Source organism: Alligator mississippiensis, chromosome 5 (genome assembly GCF_030867095.1).
Source record: "Alligator mississippiensis isolate rAllMis1 chromosome 5, rAllMis1, whole genome shotgun sequence".
Classification (NCBI taxonomy): Eukaryota; Metazoa; Chordata; order Crocodylia; family Alligatoridae; genus Alligator; species Alligator mississippiensis.
In genome coordinates this window covers 192,567,652-192,589,755 of record NC_081828.1, presented here as the reverse complement: position 1 = coordinate 192,589,755, position 22,104 = coordinate 192,567,652, and the positions used below count along the sequence as shown (strand labels likewise).

General features: G+C 43.7%; 1 protein-coding gene across 1 annotated transcript in view; it reads right to left on the bottom strand.

Annotated features, from left to right (window-relative positions):
• Positions 1–15,900: 15,900 nt before the first annotated feature.
• Positions 15,901–22,104, bottom strand: part of ZEB1 (zinc finger E-box binding homeobox 1) — a 245,785-nt gene continuing 239,581 nt past the window's right edge. The window contains exon 9 of the mRNA XM_014609062.3: positions 15,901–18,363. Coding sequence (XP_014464548.1) covers positions 17,831–18,363 — 533 coding nt within the window. The 3' untranslated portion in view covers positions 15,901–17,830. The remainder of the gene's footprint in view (positions 18,364–22,104) is intronic.

The following is a 22,104-nucleotide window of genomic DNA, read 5'->3' as shown; positions in this document are numbered from 1 at the left end:
ATTGAGTCCAGAACGCTGTAGGAGAAATCCAAACATGTATCGCTCCTCTGGTGTTCTCTGTGGCAATGATGGAAGATTGGATTTGCGGTGTCTTGCGCCTTGAGTCTCGGTCGGGTGTCGACGTTCCCGATCACTAGATAATCTTGGCTCCATCAGGATACGCAGTCGTGACAACTGACGCAGAAGATTACTCACGGGTTGGTTGACCATTGGGTTAAGCAGAATCCGGAGGACGACGATGTTCTTTCGCCCATAAACCTCAAGACAACTATCTAGGCTGTGAACGGTTACTGGAACGGTTCCAGGATCTTGTAGTTGACGGTGAGGCCATCGTCTTATTCGCTGGAGTGATGTCAGTCCTAGTGCACATACTCTGGGGTTCCAGGCACAGTACGAGACTCCGATGATAGCTAGCATGAGTTGCTCTGCGCCGGTATGTTCTGGCCGGCCGTCATGCTATGCGTGGGCTTTTTGACCGATCAGTCCTGCAACAAGCGCTGGCAGTGGAATAGGCCAGTGAACGTTGACCGCCACCATGTCGATGTCAGTGACATGTCCTCTACTCCATGAAGCTTGTCTGACCAAGAAGCTTGCTTCTTCCTGGTTTAGCAGGTCGGATCCAAGTTCCATGACCAAACGTCCCAACCACACAGCCTGAGTTTCTTCAGGTTGGATTCTTGATTCTTTGCACAACTCTTGCAGTTCAGTTCTGGTACGAGCATAGTAGGCAGTAGCAACTCGGCTGGTTGTTGTTACAGGCTGAACTACTGCTGCGGGAGTCATTGCTGCTGTTATTGTTTTAGGCAGGAGGGGCGGATGCACTCCTCCGCTCGATTCTCCCCTCCGTCAGCATGAAGGCGTGGTCGCCGGAAGCGACGCTGCGTCGGTGGGTGGGGTCGCCGGCCGAACTCTCGCGGGTTTCTCCGAAGCTCCACCCTTCTCTTCCGGTTCTTTCACGCGTTCTCCCTCTTGCTCGGCACCATCTTGTTGTGGCGTTTCAGGATTTTCTTTCGCAGCCGCTTCTTTGACCGCTTGAACGGCCATACGCAGCTGGGCTTTCAAACTTAAATTCTTTTGCATTATATCAGTTACTGTACGGAAAGTTGCAGTTAGTACTCCCCCCTTGTTGTATTGTGGGGCCACCCTTTCATCCGTGGCGCGTTCCTCCGTCTCCAGATCTTCACGGAGCTCGGATGGAAGCTCGCGACCCCTTAATCTAGACGCCAGCATAAAGGGGCGAACCGGTCGATCGGCACCGGTTCTTCACTCTCCCAAGCACATTTTAGGCAACAGGCACACTCCCGGGTGAGGGTCGGGTTTACTGCGCCTGCCGGGTTGACTCTGGCGAGGGACATAGTGTTGAGGGGCCTAAACAGGACCCGCTCATCACTCATTATACACCCGAATGCCGCGGGGTGCAGATACACTTCCCTCTCTTTCGGGGCTCCATCTTCGGAAGCTCCCTCTTCTCCCTTCAGCGAAAGGCGTCCGCTGATAAACCTCTCACCTGTTCCACCCGCCTGGTGGTAAGCGATATGCGCCTCCAGTTCCATAAAGTTTTCCACTTGGCGTTTTCCACTGCGCCAAGGGCAGTTCTTAACTAATTCTAGCTCCAGCATGCCTTCCCCTGATCCCATCCTTATCGCCATGTGCGGGCCGGGAGCGGTCTGAGGCCCTCGGGGGCATGCGGCGGGCTGTGGCCAGCAGCCCTGGCATGCGGGTCGGGGAATGCAGGCTGGCGGACTAGAACTAGGCATGGACGCTTAGCGGTTGATTAAAGATTATTTTACTTACACCGTAGATGGTCGCGGTGCAGGCAGGAAAACTTGCTTGAGTTGCAGTTACAGACAGGAAAGAAGAAAAGCGGACAAGAGTTCTAAACTTGCGAACTCTAGCCCAATCCGGTTGAAGGCTCTAAAAACACGAGCCCGTCGTGTCAACTGAAGAAAACAACTTGGAGAAGAGCTCTGGATACACTCACACGAAGTTTGCTAGGCTCCATGGAACTTGCGCGCAGGGAAGGGGTTCGTCGAGGGATCGTTCGGCGACGGGGAGAGGCCAGAGGTTGATCAGACCCCTATAGCCTTCTTAAGGTACGCGCTGGGTTCGATAGGCTCCGCAGCACTTAGAGTTCTTCACAAGACGTGAAGCCCTCCTCCTCCAGATGGTTGTGGAGTCCTCCAACTTGGGCAGAAACCACTCAAGCGTCTTATACGGCTAGCAAGCCAATCGCTAGCCGCCACGTGGGAATAATTTAGAACTGGCCAATAGTGGGACACAAATTTGCATGCGGGTGGCGGGAACTTCTTTGCACTGGGGTTTTCTCTTTGCAACTGAGAAATGCACCTTGCAAAGAAAGCTCCTTGTGGCGGGAAATAATTTAGCAGTGCCGAAGCACACACACACAAAATCACACCCTTGGGTTGTGACACCAAGAATATACACAATTGCCGCTGCAGCATGCAAGAGCTTGAGAAAGACGCTGTCGAGCTTGAGGCTGCCTGACAGAAGCCAGTAATGACCATGGCCTGTATGAGAGCCTCGAGCTCCAGAAAAAGCACTTGAGACAGCTGGAGAGGGCACAGCTCAGAGTACAAGGACACGAGGCTGCTTTCAAGAGGTCACAGAAGCTGACTTCCTGACTTGGTTCTTTTTCAACGTAGAGAAAAAATGGCAGAACAAAACTCATCGACTGCCATAAAAACCCCAGGTGCCTATACATGTGCTCCAGGATGGTGTGTTTTAATTAGAGTGGCCCTCAGGAGAAGCTGTAATTAAAATGCCCCAGTGTCTCATGTATTCAGCATCCTGCATTTCAAAATGGCCACAGAGGGTCTTTGACTAAAGCTCATTTAATAAGTTTTAGTGTAAGCGTCCCTGCCACCATTTTGAAATGGGGGGCACTGAATACATGAGATGCTGCAGCACACTGGAGCGTCGTGATTAGAACACTCTGGCAGACTCGATTCATTGAGTCTGCTCCGATGAGTTCTAATCCGAACATGCTGGAGCACATATATGGGCATCTCCCATTGGGCCGAGTGCTCACAAATCCTGCCAAGATCCAAAAGCATACCAGTAGCTTGTACACAGAGCTATTTGCAGCTCAGCCTGCCTGCCCAGAGGCCATCAACACCTGCATGAGGGCCTCCCCAAGATTTCCACATCTGAGGCTGACGAGCTTAAACAGGAGTTATCCTTGGCATGGTTGAGGGCCTCACCATGGAAGAGGCTCTGGCCTTGGCAATTTCTATAAGATCATCTGGCCTCTCCTCAGCCCAGACCTCCTGAATAGACATTCAGGAAAGCTTTGAAGATGAGATCCTCCTGGTTAGCTGCCAGTGAGTGGTCCTTTGGCTGTTGCCCAAGAAAGGGGATCTCAGCAACATTAAGAACTGGTGATCAGCATTGCATTGCTCCTGGGTACTGATTATAACATCTGGACCAAAGTCCTGGCTAAATGTCTCAAAATGGTCATGGGCCTCAGTCACAGGCCCTGAACAGAGCTCCCATGTATCTGGCAGAACCATACAGGACAACCTGTTTCTGCTGCTGCAGGCAGCTGGCCTGTCTTCAACAAAACCATCCTGTCCCTGGGATATCTGTAGCCTCCTGAGGGTGAATGGAGCACCATATTCCTGATTCCCAGCATGTAGGATTTCCAACAAGGCTGCCCTTGCTCTGGAATGCTCTTTGTTCCAACCATTGAGCCACTATTCCATGCATTGTGGCAGTGTCTGAAAGCCTGGCCCTCCCGTCATCCGCAGCCACAACCACTGGCCCCCCCCAGTTAAGTTGACAGTATATGCCAATGGGACCGTTTTTGTGAGTGATAAGAGCAATGTCCAGTTCCTGACTGAATATTAGCAGGGCTACTGGGGTGCCTCCTCATCCCATATCAACTGGGCCAAAAGCGATACAATCCTCCTAGCCACCTGGGCCAACATTTAGTCCCTAAACCTGCCTGGAGGCCTGTCATAGTTCTGTTGGGGCTGCAAGGCCCTGGACATTTTTCTAGGCCTACCAGCTTATCCAGTTGAGAACGGGGAAGGACTCAGTGAGTAAGCTGAGGTGCAATTACAGCAGTGGCACTGGTACATGCCCTCTCCTGCTGTAGTCAGGTTCTGGTCAGCTGTTACTCACCATCCTGGACCTGACAATGACCCTGCTCAAAAGGCTCCAGAAGTTCCTTGTGGACTTCTTCTGGAATGGTCACCACTGGCTTCAGCGGGCTGTCCTCTATTTTCCCACCAACAAAGTGGGGCAGGGAGTGCCGGATCAGTCTCGTGAGCCTGCAAGACCTTCAGCTCCTCCTTTTCACTAGTGAACCTTTTTCCCAGCAATGGCTGGTCCTGCATCTGGTAGGGGACTTCAACCTCAGTTTAAGAACTTTTCCTCTTAGATTCTGATCATCTCAGCTGGGACACCCATCTACTAGAGCCTTTCCCAGGTCTGCCAGGCCTGCTTCTGACTGAGACCTCAGGGCAGGCTCCTGCAATTTCCAGAGCTGCTGCAGGAGTCTCTGGTCCATAACCTGGCTTTGTAGTATGGGTCACTAAGCCTTATCTTTGGAAGCTTTGTTGTTTCCTTGGTGTGGTTCCACACCGTCAAACTGATCCACCTCCTTGATTCAACCCAGTCTGTGTGGCTCTTGGCAAAAGCCCTGACTGCTGGGCCTGCACTCTGTCTGCTTTGTTTTGTAACTCTTGGCTGAAGTAAAAGCTGCCTTCCACACAGATGTGCTTGTTGCCCTAGAGGACCACCTCTATGCATATGACAAGCATATGACAACCTCTCCCTGATGGCACCTCACTAGGTAGACAACACCTACTGCTGCCTATTTCTCCAGCTGCAGGCAGTGCTGAGAGTGGCAGGCCTGTTACCTTGTTGTCCCTCCCTGTGCTGTGAGAACAGTGGTGAGATCAACCCATTTTGAGATCCTGTCTGGGAAGGCACTGTATGCAGGGCCAGTCAAAGTGCCGATGTCCTCAATGCTTGCCCTGATACAATCTGGAGGAGGTGCCTAGTGGCAACAACACCAGAACAAGTCCCACCCCAGCCTGGCACACCTTGTATGAGATGTCTATCTCCAAGAGACTGCACAGCCTCCAGTGGCAGCTGCATGGGGCCGTGGTCATTGGCATCTTTGTCTGCCAGTTAATGGCCTGGCAGCATCAGTGGTCTGCCCTTAATGTGAGGAGGAGGTAGAGAAACTATTCCAAGACTGTGTGCATTTTCTGTGTACTGGGTGGGTGAGGGGAGCATGATCTGCCTGGGCAATTTCCTGCTGAGCCAGGCCAAGATGGTGACCCTGAGTGACCACAGAAACCAGTTCACAGGGGCCACTCCAATTCTTCCATTTCATGGCCCAGGGCACATGTCTATTTTAGTTTGGACACTTCACCTTACAACAAAATATGGACCAATTTGTGTCATGCTGGGCTGATGAGGAGGCACTCTGCAAGGTCGATGATGGATGGCCAGTCCTAAATGTGTAACCCCACAAAGGGTGTTAAGGGGAGGTGGTTTCAATCTCCTTCCCCACACAACATAAAACAACTTTATCCAGAGAGACTAAAAGCTTCTCTAGAGCCTGGTGGTTGGGACCTATTGGGTGCATCTACATATTCATTAGTGTGCTTTTGCTAATGCGCATTAAATTTAGTACTTCCTCTGTGAGATACTAGAAAAAGGTGCATTAGCCTATTTTAATGCACATTAGCAAAAGCACACTTTTTGTGACACGTTAATGAACATTAAAATAAGCTAATATACATTAAAACATACATGTAGACATAGGCGATGTGTAGCGGGGTCACGGTGGGGCGTGTGCTCCCCTGAGATTGGCCCTTGCTGGCTGGGGAGTGGGGGCGCTAAGTGAAGTGTCAGTCAGTGCCCTCCCTGAGATTGGCGCTGGCCAGCACTAAGAAGCACAGGCCAGCACTGAGAGACGTGCTACTGGTACTTACAGTTTTGTTGCCGGCACTTCCATTTTTGCCACTGGTGCTGCAATCAGCCACTGGAGGATCTCCCCGACCCCCGGTCGGCAATCGGCTGCTGATGACCCCCCAGACTCTGTAGGCACCAGTCGCCCATGCATGTAGACACATCCACTATCCTGCAAGTGGGAAAACCTGGGTTTGGATTTCTTCTCATAGTACAGGGCAATGAACCTATCATGGGGAAGTGTTTTAATCACTGAGCTATTGAACAAAAGAAGGTGGGAAGGCTGCTCCTTCTCACACCATATTTTGAAAGAAAGGACTGACTCTTCATCCTTTATTTTTAGAAGGGCTCAGATGCTAATTTCAGAAGGTTGGGCTCTGAATCCTGTAGAAAGCAGGATACATGAGTATCACACACTAAGTACATGAGTGTGTGTATATTTATCTATATATCTATCTCACACACACACACACACACACACACACACACACACACACACTGCACAAGGCTGAACAGGAGACTCCTAAATCCTCAGGTAGGGCAAAAGTTTAGATACATCCATCTGTGTGGCAATTCCTAATGGATATTTTAAGCAGCTCAGCTTGCTGGCTGCCATAAATCCCATTCCTGGGAGTTCAGTCCTTCCCGTGTGTTGTACAGTGAGTTTAGGACCTAAATTCAGTGCCAGGGATTCCTCTATAGCGGCAAGTGCCTCTTCGGGACTGAGCCATTAGTCCACAGGGGACTGTTTTTAAATCTGTATAATTTAAAAAAATAATGTAAATTATTCCAAGCTCTTAAGGTATTGTATCTTACAAAAAATAATTAATTTCCAGAAAAAAGCAGCCTTTAATATTTTTCCAGGTGGTTGTTTGTTCTTTGAAGGAGGAACATGTTGTAGTCTCAAATGGACAATGTAGCACAGGTCACACAGCTCAGCAGTCCTTGCAGTGTTCTGCAGTTTGGAAGAGCTATATGGGAATCTGCAAGTGCCTTACTGCAGTGATGGTAATACAAGCATTTTGCGAGAGTAAGAGATGGAATGTTGAATTTAATCAATAAGTCCCATAACCGATAACATCTAGAATACAGCAAAACCAGACCTGATATGAACTAGACAGTGGGGAAAGAATACTTCAGAAATGATAGAAGACATCCAATTAATGGAGTTTCAGTATGCAAACTATGAAAAGTTGGCATGAATAATATGCAGTTCTGTCTTTATGCATAACCGGGTGGTTTAAAGTACGAGAAATCCCATGAAACAGTGTAAAGTTTGGATTTAGAAGACCCAATATAAAGTACATTATGAAGGAAGATAAGTGAATTAGATACAACTGTTTAAGTCTGATTGCACAATGTGGTTCCATGATGACAATTATCATAGCTAGGCTATCTCCTATTCCACTACTGTGAAGTGCTTTCTTTTTAACCGTAAAGACAATCAACAGAGGATTTTGGGTACAAATATGCAATTATACTTACAAAGAGGAATAACAGAATGCGTTTAACAATGCTTGTTACCATATATTTTAAAATCAGAAGTTAAAATGTCGTTGACTTATGCACATTTTGCAGTCATGAAATATTTGCATATTCTGACGTCAGAGTCTACAGCTGATTTAAATGAGTTTCAGATATGGATTCAGATTCAAATACACTGAATACATTTCCATTATTATGGAGTAAGTAATGCAGTTACTGTCAGTCTTAGAAACAGAGATTGTAAGCCCAAAATAATTAGATGGAATATTCCTATTAAGTTACAGTAAAGCAGGATTTTTTTTTCACAGTACGCTTTTTATAAAGACATTTCTGAAAGCTTGAAATGCAGAGCAGTGTCACATCCTGAGAGGTCTCACTCACATGGTAATACTGAATTGAGCTATCTGCAGAAGTAAGGGACACTCACAAGAGTAACGATTTGTAGTGCTGACCCAATTCAGAAGAGCTACAGGGGCCAAAGACTCCAGCTGATGGAAACGGCTCCTGTATTGGAAGCAACTGTATTGTGGAGAAGGAGTTAAAAAGGGGCCTGACCAGAGCCACCCCTTCTGGCACAGGCCTGGTCCTGGGGCTGCTTGGGCAGATGTACCACTAGGAACCAAACAGGATCTCCTCTCATTTCTGTCATGTGGCCTTGGGACAAAAACTTCACACCAGCAACATTCAGAGAAATCTGCAGGTTTGACTGGACTTGTCTTGGCTCTGTGCTGAATGGGTGTTTGGTTCAACCCTCTCTTTCACTCTTCCTTCCTCTTACAGTCTCTTCATTTCAGCCTCACTCCACATCGGCCCCTCTTAAGCTCTTCTCCCCTTTGCTGTCCCCCTTGCCCTTTTCCCCTTCACTTCTCTTCCCAATTAGTTTAGTTCCTCAATTCAAAACCATAAAAAAGCCATCAGGGGACTAACATGATATTTGGTGCCCTCCCAGCTGGTATGTTTGCTGTTGGAGTGTTGTACCTCTACGCTTGCCATCTTGCACCACAATAGTCATTCCCCTGATTCTCTCTAGATGCTCTTCCTGCAACCTAGCACTCACAATTGATATTTATATTGTGGTAGCAGCTAAAGGCCACAACTCGGTTTGGTTCCATGGCTAGGTGTTGTAAAACAAATGTCCTGTAGGGGCATACATACCGACACTCAACTCTCATCCTCTAGCACCACGTGCTCCTGGTCCTGAGGCTGACATCTGCAGCAGGCGTGGCCTGCCTGATCAATGTAGGGCTCTGCTAAAGCCAAAAGTTCAGAAATCAGGAGTCAGACTCCCCAAACTCATGAGTTTTTTTAAAAACAGATTAAATTATATCTTGGTGCGTCTCCCGGCTTCAAATTTCCCTGTTCATCCAAATGTATGTGAGGACAATAGTGTTGCCATATCTTAGGTGATTTCAGGGCCGGGTGAAGGAGCTTTTCTTAGGGGACCTACCCAAGACTGAGACCCCATTGTGCTCAGTATTGCTCAGACAGAGAGATGGTTCCTGCACTGAGGGATTTATAAGCCACAGGGTGAGTTTGAGGCACTGGCAATGGCACTCACCAAGCTTGGATAGGAATTGTGACAGGAGACAGTATGGCTCTCAGTTTAGGAACTCTGTCTTGGGCAGTTTGAAGAAGCATTGGCCCTGTGACTTCACAAGCCTGAGCATGGCCAAAGGCAGCGTATTATACTGCACTCCAGACACTGGAGCTGCCTGAAAAAGGGGCCTGGGCCCCTTATTGAAGACTATGAGATAGAAGCCATCATGACAGCAAACTGGAGCCATTGATGTCGATTCTTTTCAGCTGTTGACCCAGTGGGGCAACGTTTCATCTATGCAGGAGGCAGAAGGTAGGAAAATCATCACTGGGAGCGGGGCTTGGAGAATCCCAGTGCAGCACATGGCAAGGAGTGAAAGACCTGCTGTTCTACACAGGGAGGTCAACCATAGCTACGTATACAGTAATAAGGAATTGCAGAGAGAAAGCAGGTGGGACTCTGCCCAAGCTAAAATGCTGACAAATGTCAGTCTTACAGAAGGGGTGAGCTCAGGCTAGTAAAAAGTGAATCTTGGGGCTTTTTATGATCGAGACTCAAATGATGCAAGACCGAATACCTTTGTGAAGCTTGAATTTGTTACTTTCCTGCCACATTATGCCCAAAGGGGTTAAATTAGAAGGCAGAGTGCCCACAACTAGATAGGACTCTGAGGAAGCATGGGCAAAACAGTGGGAGTAACTGGGATACGGGGCCCGTGGGAAGTCTGCAGCATTGGTTTCAAGCCTTGGGACTCTAAACTGGAGTTCTTGTGCAAAGAGATCATACAAGATGTGCCAAGCCTGGGAGAGTCGCCTAGAAAACCGGGGGTAGAAGCAGTGACTCTCCCCAGTCCCCGTTGTCATGGAAGCAGGTGGGCCCCAGTGTTTAGCAGACTAATGTCTGCATTTTGTGGTACTGGAGGGGTTGTTAGAGAGAGCACCAAACACATTGGGAGCAAGTTTGGAACGGCAGAATCACAGTGGTATGCTGCAGAGCCCATAAACGCTGTCCCAAGGTGACAAATCCCACTCACCCACTGACCACTGCATCCTTCAGACCGGAGCTTTTTGCCTGGAACACACTCTACGCTTGCCGCAGCCTACTTTTATAAGGCTACAAGGGCATTACACAAAAGAGCAACATTTTAACACACAGAAACACAGCAGTCACATTTGGAGCTCATTCCATCCCAAAAGTAACCCAAGGAGTCCAGGGCAGTTATATGTGCGCTCATCTCTATATCTTCACATAAGTCACTAGCAGAACGTGGCCCCCACCATTCAGATCCATGGCAGGGACCCCTTCCCTCCAGCCGACAGCAGGAGTTGGGAGAGGAGTTTGCTCTCAGGTGGTTTCTGTACCTCGTGCCGGGGTTGGGCTGTAGTCTTGTGGCTGCAGACAGTGTGGTCCAGGCTGGTCAGATGAGGGACTGGATGCTCCCTCCCCCCCCTTTACCTGAAGTGATCTAGGGCCAGCCTATTTTTGTCAGTCACATTGGCCCCCAGCTGTCATGGGAATCTTCACTTTCCTGCCGCACCACAGGGACACAGACGTCTGTAGCTCTGGATCCAGGGCCAGCATGTGACGCCCACCTGGGCCTCGAAACACTAGCCAGGGCTTGACCAGCCCCTAAAAATGGTCTCCCTGGCCTGTGGCAACAGGTCCAGCCTCCTGCAGTTTCAACGCTGTGGCCGGCCTGCTAGCCTGGGGGCAACTGGGGGCAGGTGTGAGGGGATGGCACTTTGCTCTGTTCTCCACTGCATCCGCCTGAGCTGTCCTCCCACCCTGGCTGCAGGGGCAGTGCAGGCAACGGCAGTGGAGCGAGGCTGAGCGCCCTCTCGGCCAGCCCTGCGGCGCAGAGCCTGAGACTCTTGGTGCCAAAGGACCATCAGATCGTCCAGCGCGACCTGCTTATCACAGGCTGTGCAGTTTACCCCTGCAAGGAGCCAGTGATCCATGCCTGGCTGAAGCACTTTCCCAAAGGGTGCATTGTCTTGGTGAAGATTTATGCCCAGTTTCTCGCTTGAATTTGTCAGGCTTCAGAGCTGAGCCTTACGATGCCTTTCTCAGAGCCCTTTAGTATCTGTAGCTTTGGCAACCTCAACAAGTGAAAAATAATGAGTCCTCCACAGGCATTGATATTGGGCCCCAACTCAGGAAGCTTTCAAGAAAAAGATTACATTATGGTGCTGTCAGTTTTTGAATTTTGAATGGCCCCTGCCCTTTCCAGAGTGTGGCCTACAATTAGTTTTTCTTATAATGGGGTGGGGAAAAGCAGGAATTAGGAGAGCTCAGCAGCTCCACTTGCTCCTCCCTTCTGTGAGGACTGATGGTTGCTGAGGCAAGAGCTCTGCCTGCTCTCTAAGTAGCTCCTACACTGGGAGGCAGGCATAGGCAAGCAATGGGAGGGGGTTTGCTTGACACAGAGGTAAAATGCACTCAGGGGCAGGAACTTCTTGAGTTATCACAAAAGTGCTTCCATCTCCAGCCAAAATCCTGCCACTTGTACACACTGTAATCACATCACCTCTCAAGCTTCTTCAGTGTAGTTGTGTAGTAACTGGTGTGGCCTGTGAGGCAGCAGTTTTATCAAGTCCTCTACTTTTAAGGCTGCAAACAGACATAAACATTTTTATGGTGGCTCAAAACCCAAGCACAAATGCCTTAGCTCTTTGTCACACCACTAATGCTTGAATTTGTGAGTTTGAGGGGACTCCTAATCATTGTTTATGCCATCTTTTCATGGCTGACATCTGTTTATTTACTGCAAAAGAGTGTGGGTAGCTCAGGGCTCCATGCACTCTCCAGGCACCCTGGACAGTTGTTCCCAGGGTTTCAGGAGCCCAATCCTGAATACACAAGGAATCCCCCTTCAGGTTTCCTCTGACCTTGCTTACAGAGATGTGCCCTGGGAACCCGCTGCGGGGGAGTCCTTTGGTGCTTATGCCATGCTGCTGCACCTTGAGTTGGGGTGTGGCACCCGTGAGCACCATTCCACAGGATCAGATCCCCATAGATGCCAATGAAATGGATCAGCTGTGCCAGGACATATCCCAGCATAGCTGACCCTGCTTCAAAAATATCTGTTTGTCCCCTATAACAGCTGGTAATTTTTAGAGAAGTCCCAGGTGCTGAAGATTATTCTCTGTGCTTTTTAAAATGAAAGCTAGTTTCTAGGTTTCATAATAGCAAATAAAGTTGAAACAAAAAAGGCACCTTAAAAGCTCAGAAACAAATGTAAATAAGAACCACAATTTTAAGACGATCATGATTTGAAAGCCAATCTTTTTTGAGACCCAGCTCTTGATTTTTGAAGTCACTGTTGGCAGTAGTGGAATTTACATCACTGCTAGAGGAAGAACACTGGCATACCGGCATACAGTAGCTGCATAAAACAGTGCTGCCAACTGAGGTCCCAGAGAGTTTCAGTACACAGCTGTGTACTAGGCCCAGGATTTGATGTTTAGCCCACATCTACCCAGGAAAAAGCTTGCGCTAACTCATCTGAGTCAGCTAGCTTCAACTGAACCCATTCGCCAATCCCTGCAGCCACAACTGAGATCATCTGAGCTAGTCAAAGTGTGGTCCTGGCCACTTCAAGCAATCTATAGGTGGTAAATTATAAACGAATCACCAGATAACATCTAAAAACCTGTTAGTTATGACAGCCAATTCAAAAAATTTAAAAGGCGTTACACTATGAAATTGTCTATGTTCTCACTTGAGCTAACTTGATTGAAAAAATACACCTTGCCATCCATGTTCATATAGCTTTAATAAGTTACTAACTGCAGTGTCATATTCTGGATGCTTTGCACTCTTTTCCAGTGCAGTGCTTCTAAATTAGTTTATTTCCAGGATTGGAGCAATTTGTTCCAATAATAATATAACATTTACTTTATTTAGGAAACAGCCATCAGCACTTATGCTATGGTACTATACAGATACTACTGGAGGAAGAAAATGAAGAAGTCAAGCAGTTACTTCTATCCAAGAGTCCTGTCTGCTCCTTCATTGTTTTCCATTTGTATTTTCTCTGAAACGGCATGCTCTGAAGGGTCATTCTTTTCCTACGTTGCAATAAATAACACCTAGCTCTTCTGTAACACATCTATCCTGCACTTCTTCATATATTTTGTATAAATAATTTATATAAAAACCATTGCCCAATTATGCAAATGGGGACAAGGAAGCAATAAATTCTTTCCCAAGATCACAAAACAGGTCACTGGCAGAGTCCAAAACAGAAAGAAGGTCTCCCAAGTCTCAGTGCAATTTATTGTGCCATACTGCCTCCAGAAGAGACTTACCTTTGTTGATTTGGCTGGGACATCTCATGCTCAGAGAGTCTTAACAGAGGATTGGGTGCTGAAAAAGGCTTGTACATGTTATAAGTGACACACCTAGGTTATTCCATTTCAATCCCAAAACAAATCACAAAAGAAAGCGTCATTTTATTAAACCTTTATTTCCCTTTCCCTTTCCTCTGCAATCGCTGACTAAAACCTCTTTAGGAGAGAATACACATTCAATTCTTATCCTTAAACTTTCACATTTTTCTATGTATCAGTCTTATTCTTCGTGTAATTGCTTTGCCATTTGTGGTCTCGGGAGAAGATAACATTGCTTTACAATGGCATTTTCAAAATATCTCTGCTTGTCCTTTTCTGTAAAGTCAAAAATAATTCTTTGCCACAGATTCTAAGCCAAGTCTAAGGATGGCAGGTCAAGTGACAGGCAGACTTTGGACCTGTTTGCATGTATTACACTATGCATTTACCACCTTTATACCCTGAGTTAACATGTCAGCAAATCTTGCAAACTCTTACTCATGTGAGTAGGCAACAGATGCTATATATGATTTACTCACATAAGGGTCTGCAAGATTGAACCTTCATAACTACCAAGAAGCTTCCGCTGACAGGTTTCATGTTAATAACTCCAGCAGCTTTCATTTGATTCTAAATATACAATATTTTTCCCCTTTAAAATACAATCTTTTTCAGTCCTCACTGGGCGCGTCTACACGTGCATTTACTGCGTAGTAACCAAAATTTGGGGCACAGTACGGGCGTGCGTCTACATATGCATGCCCATATTCTGCAGTAAATATGGTGACTTATGCCAGCTTGAGTGTAAATTTGATACCTGCATCATGTAGGTATCAAATTTATGCCTGATTAGATACTGCACAGTAATGCACATGTAAAAAACCTACTGCACAGTAACACTGTGTGTGGGGACTGACTTGGGACTAAAGTTAGTCCCAAGTCAGTCCCTACACATCGTTAATGCGCTTTAACGCTTACATGTGTAGACACCTGCCTATTCCCGCTTACTGTGCAGTAACTTAAAGCTGGCATAAATGCACGTGTTGACACACCCACTGTATAGGAAGTTCTTCCAAGAAAGGGATTCATAAACTATACTTTATTATACTTAGCATGTCTTCCAGCTTAGGATCTAAACATATTTTACATACATAGTCCTAAAATTAAGCTCACTACATGCCTGTGAAGTAGACAGCAGTAAGTATGATCCCCATTTTAAGAATCTGAAAGAAGAGGTCCAGCCGGATTAACTGGCTCATCAAAATGTACATAGCAACTTATGGTATGTCTATACTGCAGACTGCAGTGCAGTGTATAGACAGACCACAGCTAGCCATAAATGAATCAGTTTGGGGGGCAGAGGGTGGAAAGGTTCAGTCTCTATGACAGAGAAGTCTGCCTGGGCCAATTTACCCTGTTTGGAAACAGCCACAGCCTTAGCACAGCTTTAGTGTAGACATATCCTTTATGAGCAGAGCTAAGAAGAGAACTTAGGCCTCCCCAGTTCAACTTTGTTGTGGCTGATTGCATTCCTCTAATGGCAATCAAGATAATATATCAGAGTTTCTGGATTTCTTTATGGATTATACATACATTATATCCCAGAAATAAGGCAGAAGCATGGGTTTTAAAAAAGGCAAAAGCAACCAGACCTAGAGAAAGACTCAGTTACCTCTGGCCTTAGACCTCCTACAAACTCCCAGTAAATAATTTAATTAAAGGCCAATTTAGCTTTCTCTCACTGTAAGACAAATTTCAAGTTTCTCTCAAAGCAGCTGGCGTGTTTTTATGTGCAATGAGTATACCGTTCAACTAGGAGTTCATTCCACTTAAGCACTGCAGTATTTGATATATCATAAAGTAAAATACAGCCAAACTATTAACAATCTCATAGGGGAAACCTATCATATCTGACCAATCCTTTATATGGCTCAATGGGGAGCAGATATGATATAATAGGATTCAGAATGTGCCAGAACTCGGATGCTCAAATGAAAAATGCAACATATATGACTCACGTGTAAAACCCCCCAACTTTTTAGGGGTTATTAAAACAACATAACATTCTTCAAAGACCATAGATTTAACAGTATATACTTTCTTTTAAATAAAGTCTATGCAGTGTAAAGATAAATTTTATTTTTTTTATGCAATAGCATCTATCATACATTTTTAAAGCCTTAATTTTACATTGCTGCAATTATCTGTAGCAAAGATATCAATTCAGTATCTTTGGAAAATTCAACAGCTGCATACTATTCAACGTATTGCTAAATTAAGAAAATACTTACATAAGTACTGGCTTTAAAATAAGTTATAATGAAATATACTACTTTAAAATACAGTATGCAGAAAATCCAAGAAAACATTGTTTGCTTCTGAAATGCTAGATGTTATATTGACCCTTGCAAAACTCAATAAATCTTCAAAATAGCAATCTCTTTACCTGTGTACAGTCAGTCCTTGTTCATATTTCATTTGTTCCCTGAACACAGTACAAGTTGACTATCTGCATTCAAGCAAAGGGTGAATACTAAATGATACCTCATAGGAATAATTCAAAACATAATCTTCTTATATTACTAGAATAACGACAGTAAGTCAGGCTTGTTGACGCATTTTATTGTGAGATGGGAGTCTGGTAAAAAACTAGAAAATGACCATGATGTAACAAGGAACTTAAAAATGAAGATTCAGATTTGTAACATACATACATGAATACAGGAACAAATTGGCACAAAAATGTTAAACATTGTTCCCAACACTGTTTATAAGATTATTCTAATTTGGCTTACTAAGGAAATGAGAGTTTTATGGTTAGACTAATCTCTTAATAAAACTGCAGAGCATCATGCTATTAGTCACACAGTGAATTTCAAAATTTAAGAGCTTTATATTAAAAACTGGGTAAAGGTAAAATGAATTGATTGCAATTGTAAAATTAATACATTCCCATTTTAATTCTTCTGTTCTACAGTCCAAGGCAAGTATAAATGTTAACATAACACTGTTAAATCAAATCTCAATGCAAGAGAACCAATTGCATCTCTACTTTAAATCTTATCAACTTTCCAAATTTTCATACTAAAATATATTATTGTATTAATACAAACTACAGTATTATACACTACACTGTGTAATAAATAAAGAAATATAAAAATAAGACACATAAATATAAAAGTTTTCTAAAACTAAAAAGGTACATATGTCAGTAAGAAGGGTATTAATACTGCCAGATTTGAAGACATACAGTACAAAATGTTGCACAGATCTATAAACTAAAAGAAACAAAATAATACTGATAGGTAAAAATCAGCTAACATTGTTAATAAATGGGGTCCATAATAACTAACATTTGGAAATACTTATGAGCCAGATAACGTGTCATGTATGTGTCTGAAATTAAAGTAAACCAGTAAAGCAATAAAGCAGATTAGAAATTTTCCCTTGTACTTACGATAGAGAAATCTGCAAGTTAGGTATTAAACAAAAATAATACTGAAGAATTAAATAATGAAATGTACCAGTGTTCTTACTTCTTACTTCTGTACTGAGTGTTTTTCCCCCATGATTTAGTTTAGAAGTTTGATACAATTCAACAAATGCTAGTTATTGTAGGCCACACATTGGGTAAAGGCTGGGCAAAGCCTTTAAAATACTGATAAATGGCACTTACAGCACACAGGTCTTGCATAAGGCCAAAGGAGATACAAAGCTTCATATCAGATCCTTCATATTGTTACTACATACTCAAAACACAATACAAACACTGATTTTGACGACTTGGCTGTCCTTACCAGTATTAACACTGTTAGTCCCTGCAATCAGAACTCAACAACAATCTTTTCAACTACATTTTAACCACTTGAGTAAGAAACTTCATTTCTTCTATCAGCTGCTTTCTTAAGGCTAACAATACACTTTAAATGATAATATGTTCTACTACAACATCTAATGTCGTAAACTGCTACCTTCTAGGTTGAATTTACAAAGGTAGTCAAGCACTGTTTGCAACTGCATTATATATTTCTGCGAAAGGGAATTCTGTAGTGCAGAAGTTCTCACATTTTAAGAACATAATAAAATACTGAAGTGGGTTTAGGAAATGTTTTACCCATAAAAAAAATCATATAAATCTCTCCCAATTGTACAGCTTACAAATTAATCAACATAAGAATGAAATTAATACTGATAAAACAAATGATGCCAGATGCTTGTCTAGTAAATCAGGTTTACTACAACCTGTTAAATCTTTGCTTCCAGAGTCACTGTATTTTTCTAATCTGCTTCATGTTACAAACTTGTTCCTAACTTTGAAAACTGTGTGAAAAATTACTAAGTTTGAGGTTCAGGCACACCTGGATTTCTTTTTTTTTTTTCTTGTTTTTTTTTCCTTTTTATATTTTTGTTTTTTACACAGTAGTGAACAGAAATCACAGTATGCAGCCTACTGTGTTTCCAGGAAAAGCATGTATAATATAGAACAAACTTCATTACCAATTATTTTTTTCCTTATAGAAAAAACTATCAGTTAAGCTTTGTTTTCTTCTGACACCTGCTCACAATTCTGTATAACTTCTTCTACATTGCTAACTTCATTTGCAGCTTCTTCATCCTTCTTATTACCCTCAGTTTTCCCTTCCTCATCATCTTCCTTCTCTATTTGTAGATTCCTACATTCTTTTTCTTCCTGAAGTTCTTCCATCTCTTTGTACTCTTCCTCCTCTTCCTCTTTTTCACTGTCTTCCTCCTCTTCCCGTGTTAAACTCTCTCTTTCATCTGAGTCGATCTGTGATGGTGATGCCCTGGCACTAACATGCTCACTATTTAGGACCTCTTGTCCTGTCTCTTCTTGTTCCGTGCTATCTCGCTCTTCTGCTTCTCTTTTGCAATATGAATAACGATGATTCATGTGTTGAGAATAAGACCCCGAGTGCGAAAAACGCTTTCCACATTTGTCACATTGATAGGGCTTTTCTCCAGAATGCAGTCGCATGTGTTCAATCAAATGGTGTTTGTGTTTAAATGCTTTTTTACAAATTCCACACTCATGAGGTCTTTTACCTGAAAATAAAAAGTAAAGATTTGAAACTTCAGATCCTAATGATTTATTATTAATTCCTCTAGCATTTGTGGTTTTTGGCATGGGCGGAGCTAGGAGTTTGAAAAGGGGGAGGTGCGGATCAGGTAGTGAGTGTATCATTCATCATATATAACACAACACACACTTTTCTCCAGTTACAGAGAAACTAGGAGCTTTAGTAAATGCTAAAGGTTTAGTGCTACATTATTTAGGTAAGGTCAAAACAAAAACCAATATAACTATTGAAATGAGCACAAAGTTGCTAGATTATATGAAGTCTTAAAAAAACACAACAAACTAGGTAAAACATCTTCAAAATAGTCAAAAGAGAGTGTAATTATTTTGTAGTCATTATAGTTAGATGTACATCTCTTATTCAGATTTATAAAACAAACTTTAGTCTTCTTGAGCATCTTGCCAGTTCTTCTAATACTTCAGCCAATCATTTCTACACCTGAGTTAATATTACTACAACAGAGTTAAAAATTTTAGCTAGAGGTAAATACAATCTGCAGGACTGTGAAATGGGAGAGAGATACTACAAGGAATGGCTAACAGACAGCAAAACAAGAAGAAAGGGTAGTTTGAATAGTGAAAAGTCAAGACCATTAAAAAGGAGAGAGGTTGTTAACACCTGTGAAACAGAGAGAGATTAGCATGAATCAGATACATGATAATGAGCCATGAAGTCAATTGACTCCATCAGCATAGGATGAACAGAAATGCCGGTGTCCCTCTGGGGCAGATGGTTTTAAAGTATGGATGGGGCAGAATTCAAAGTGGGTGCAACTGCACCACTGCACCCCTGCTACTCCTCAAATCCACCCATGGTTATTTGAAAATACCAGTGAAAACAACAGGGGTTTCATATTCAGATTTATAACAACTGGCAGCTTTTTGTCACAATGTCTTCCTTCCCTACGTCCAGCACACATGTATTCAATTTCCATTGAATAGCAAAAGGTTTGGGATACCTACCTGTTCAGTCTCCTTTCAAAGCTTTAGCATGAATATCTGGTTCAAAGGAGACTAAATGGGTTAGATGCCCAAGTCTCACAGAAAATTAATGGGAACGGGGCACTTAAGTCCCTTAGGCTTCTTTGAAAATACCAACCTAAGTGTCTTCTGCTGGTTAACAAGCTGCAAGTAAGATTTAACATATCAAAATTAATACTAGTATTTTAAAGGAGCCTATCCACTGCAGCACAGCCCAGCTCAGCCCAGCTTCACAATGGGACTAAATGCTATGCTAACTTTTAGGTGTCCACTTCCAAGAGAGGAATTCATAAATCCAAATTAAGTACCCACATTTCCTATATGGTGCATATAGAGAGAGGCACACAGGGTGGGACTGATAAAAGGCAGCATGCTGAGTGGCAAGACACCTTGGTCAGTCAACAGGAAACACTGAAGAGAGGGCTATTACATTCTCTTTCCTGAACTTAGGTGCTGACCAGCAGACCTGTTAGTGTCTCTATGGGACTGGGATTCACAGCTTGAAACCCTTTCCTGTCCAAGCATGAAGAGGTTGAAACCCATATTTCACACCTTTCAGGAGAGTGTTAAAAAAAGATTCAAAAACTGCAATGGTTGCTCTCATATTGCTATTCTAAAAAAGGGCACAATCAGAACCATCTCTTCCCCACTGCACACTGGGGCCTCAATTCTACAAAGCACTGAAGTGCAGGCAAGCTGACTTTACTCCTTTATACAGCTGAATAATTTGAGAGGAAAAAAAGATGACTATCTTGAAAGCTTTTTATAATGTTTCATAGAATGCAGGAATGGTACAGATGGACTCTTAGATCGCATCCAGATGAGTGTGGCTGTGCAGTATATGGTGCCATGCATGGCCGTGCAGTATACAGAAGGAAGCAGCACAAGGTAATTTTTTTGACCGCTGGATATCTGGGGGGTCAAAAAAAACTGTGCAAAAAAAAGAAAAAGAAAAAAAAAGCACAGAGTGGCACACACGGGGGCTCAAAACTGGAGCCTGGACAGTTGAAGCCAAACTCTGGCTGCCAGCCAGGCTCTGAGCCGCAGGATTGCCACTCCTGAAGCCCCAGGAGGCCCCTGGGACTCCAGGTAAGGCTGCTAGGACCAGCCCAGTGCTGGCCACAGCCTCCCCTACCCCACCTGGGGTAATGTGCTGCGTGCCAGAAGGCGTGTGGCATGGGCATACTCTGGGGACAACTAGCAGCAACCCTGGGGGAACCAAACGTCCACTCATGGGAACCCATCCTTAGATGCAGTTTTCAGCAAATGAACATGCCAGAATCTGTTGGGATTAATGAAGTGGGAGTCTGTTTTCAGTTTGCAAAATCAGCACAAATAATGCAAATACATTTCTTAACTTATTATGTAAACCCATTTTCTCCATGCTTAATTCATTTAAATATTCTTATTAATTTGTATTTATAATTCTCTACACATTAGGAAGAGAAAAAACATCTTCACATTAAAAAACAGGTTGGTACAAGTGAGTGGCCAATATAATATGACAGAGTTGGAAGGATGGACAGGAGTCACTATTCCTAAATCATCCCAGACATATATTTATCTAGTCCTTCTTGAAAACCTCTGATGAAGCAGACTCTACAGCTTCCCTGGGCAGCTTGTTCCACTGTCCCATGGTTCTTATAGTTAGAAAATTTTCCCTTGAGATTTAATCACAATGTGTTCTGATGAAGTTTAAACTCGTTGATTCATGTACTGCCCTCTGTGGCAAGGGAAGACAGTTGTTCTCTGTTTTATGGCAGTCTTTCAACTATTTGCAAACAATTATCATGTGTGTCCCATTCCCCCATCTCCCTTAATCTCCTTTTCTCCAAACTAAACATACCTAATTCTCTCAGCCTTTCCTCATACAGCTTGAATGTCTGTCCCTTTATCTTCTGTGTTTTTTGCCTCTGGATCCTTTCCAGTTTCTCTACATCCTTCTTAAAATGTACAGCCAAGAACTGCACACAGTACTTTAACCTGTGCTGAGCAGATGGGTACTATCACCTCCCATGTCTGTTGTCCAAAACTGAATTCACTTTTTTTGCTGCTGAATCACTGCAGTGCTACTACCAAGCCAGTTATCCCCAAATCTGAGTTTGTGCTTTCTTCTTTCCTAGGTTCAGAACCTTGCATTCTTCTTTTCTGATTTTCAACCCTATGGCCCAGTTCTGCAATCTATCAAGTTCCTTTTGAATCCTAATACTATCTTTTAAGTGTTTGCAACACTGCTCAGTTTTGCATCATCTGCAAACTTGATCAGGAAGTTCTTGAGTCCAGTATCCAAGTCACCAATGAAACTGTTAACACTGGACCCAGAATATTCCCATATGGAACCCTACTTGAAACCTCTTGCCATTCTGACATTGATTCATTTATAATTATCCTTTGTTTGTGGGTTATTCAACCATTACCATGTTCACTTAATCGTAATTCAATCTAGCCTATGTTTATCAAGTTTACTTATGAGTCACGTTACGTGGCACTATGTCAAAAGCCTTATTAAAGTACAAGTATGTTATATCCATCATATTCTCTTCATCCACTAAACTAGTTACTCTGTCAAAAAGGACATCAAGTTAGTTTGGTATGAGTTATTCCTGCTAAATCCATGTTGGCTGTGTAAGTGATTATCCCTTTCTCTTTTTCAGGGGCGCTTGCACATGTAATGAAAATTGCCTGTTTTTGCGGTTAAACCGCATCACACATTACATATATGGGGT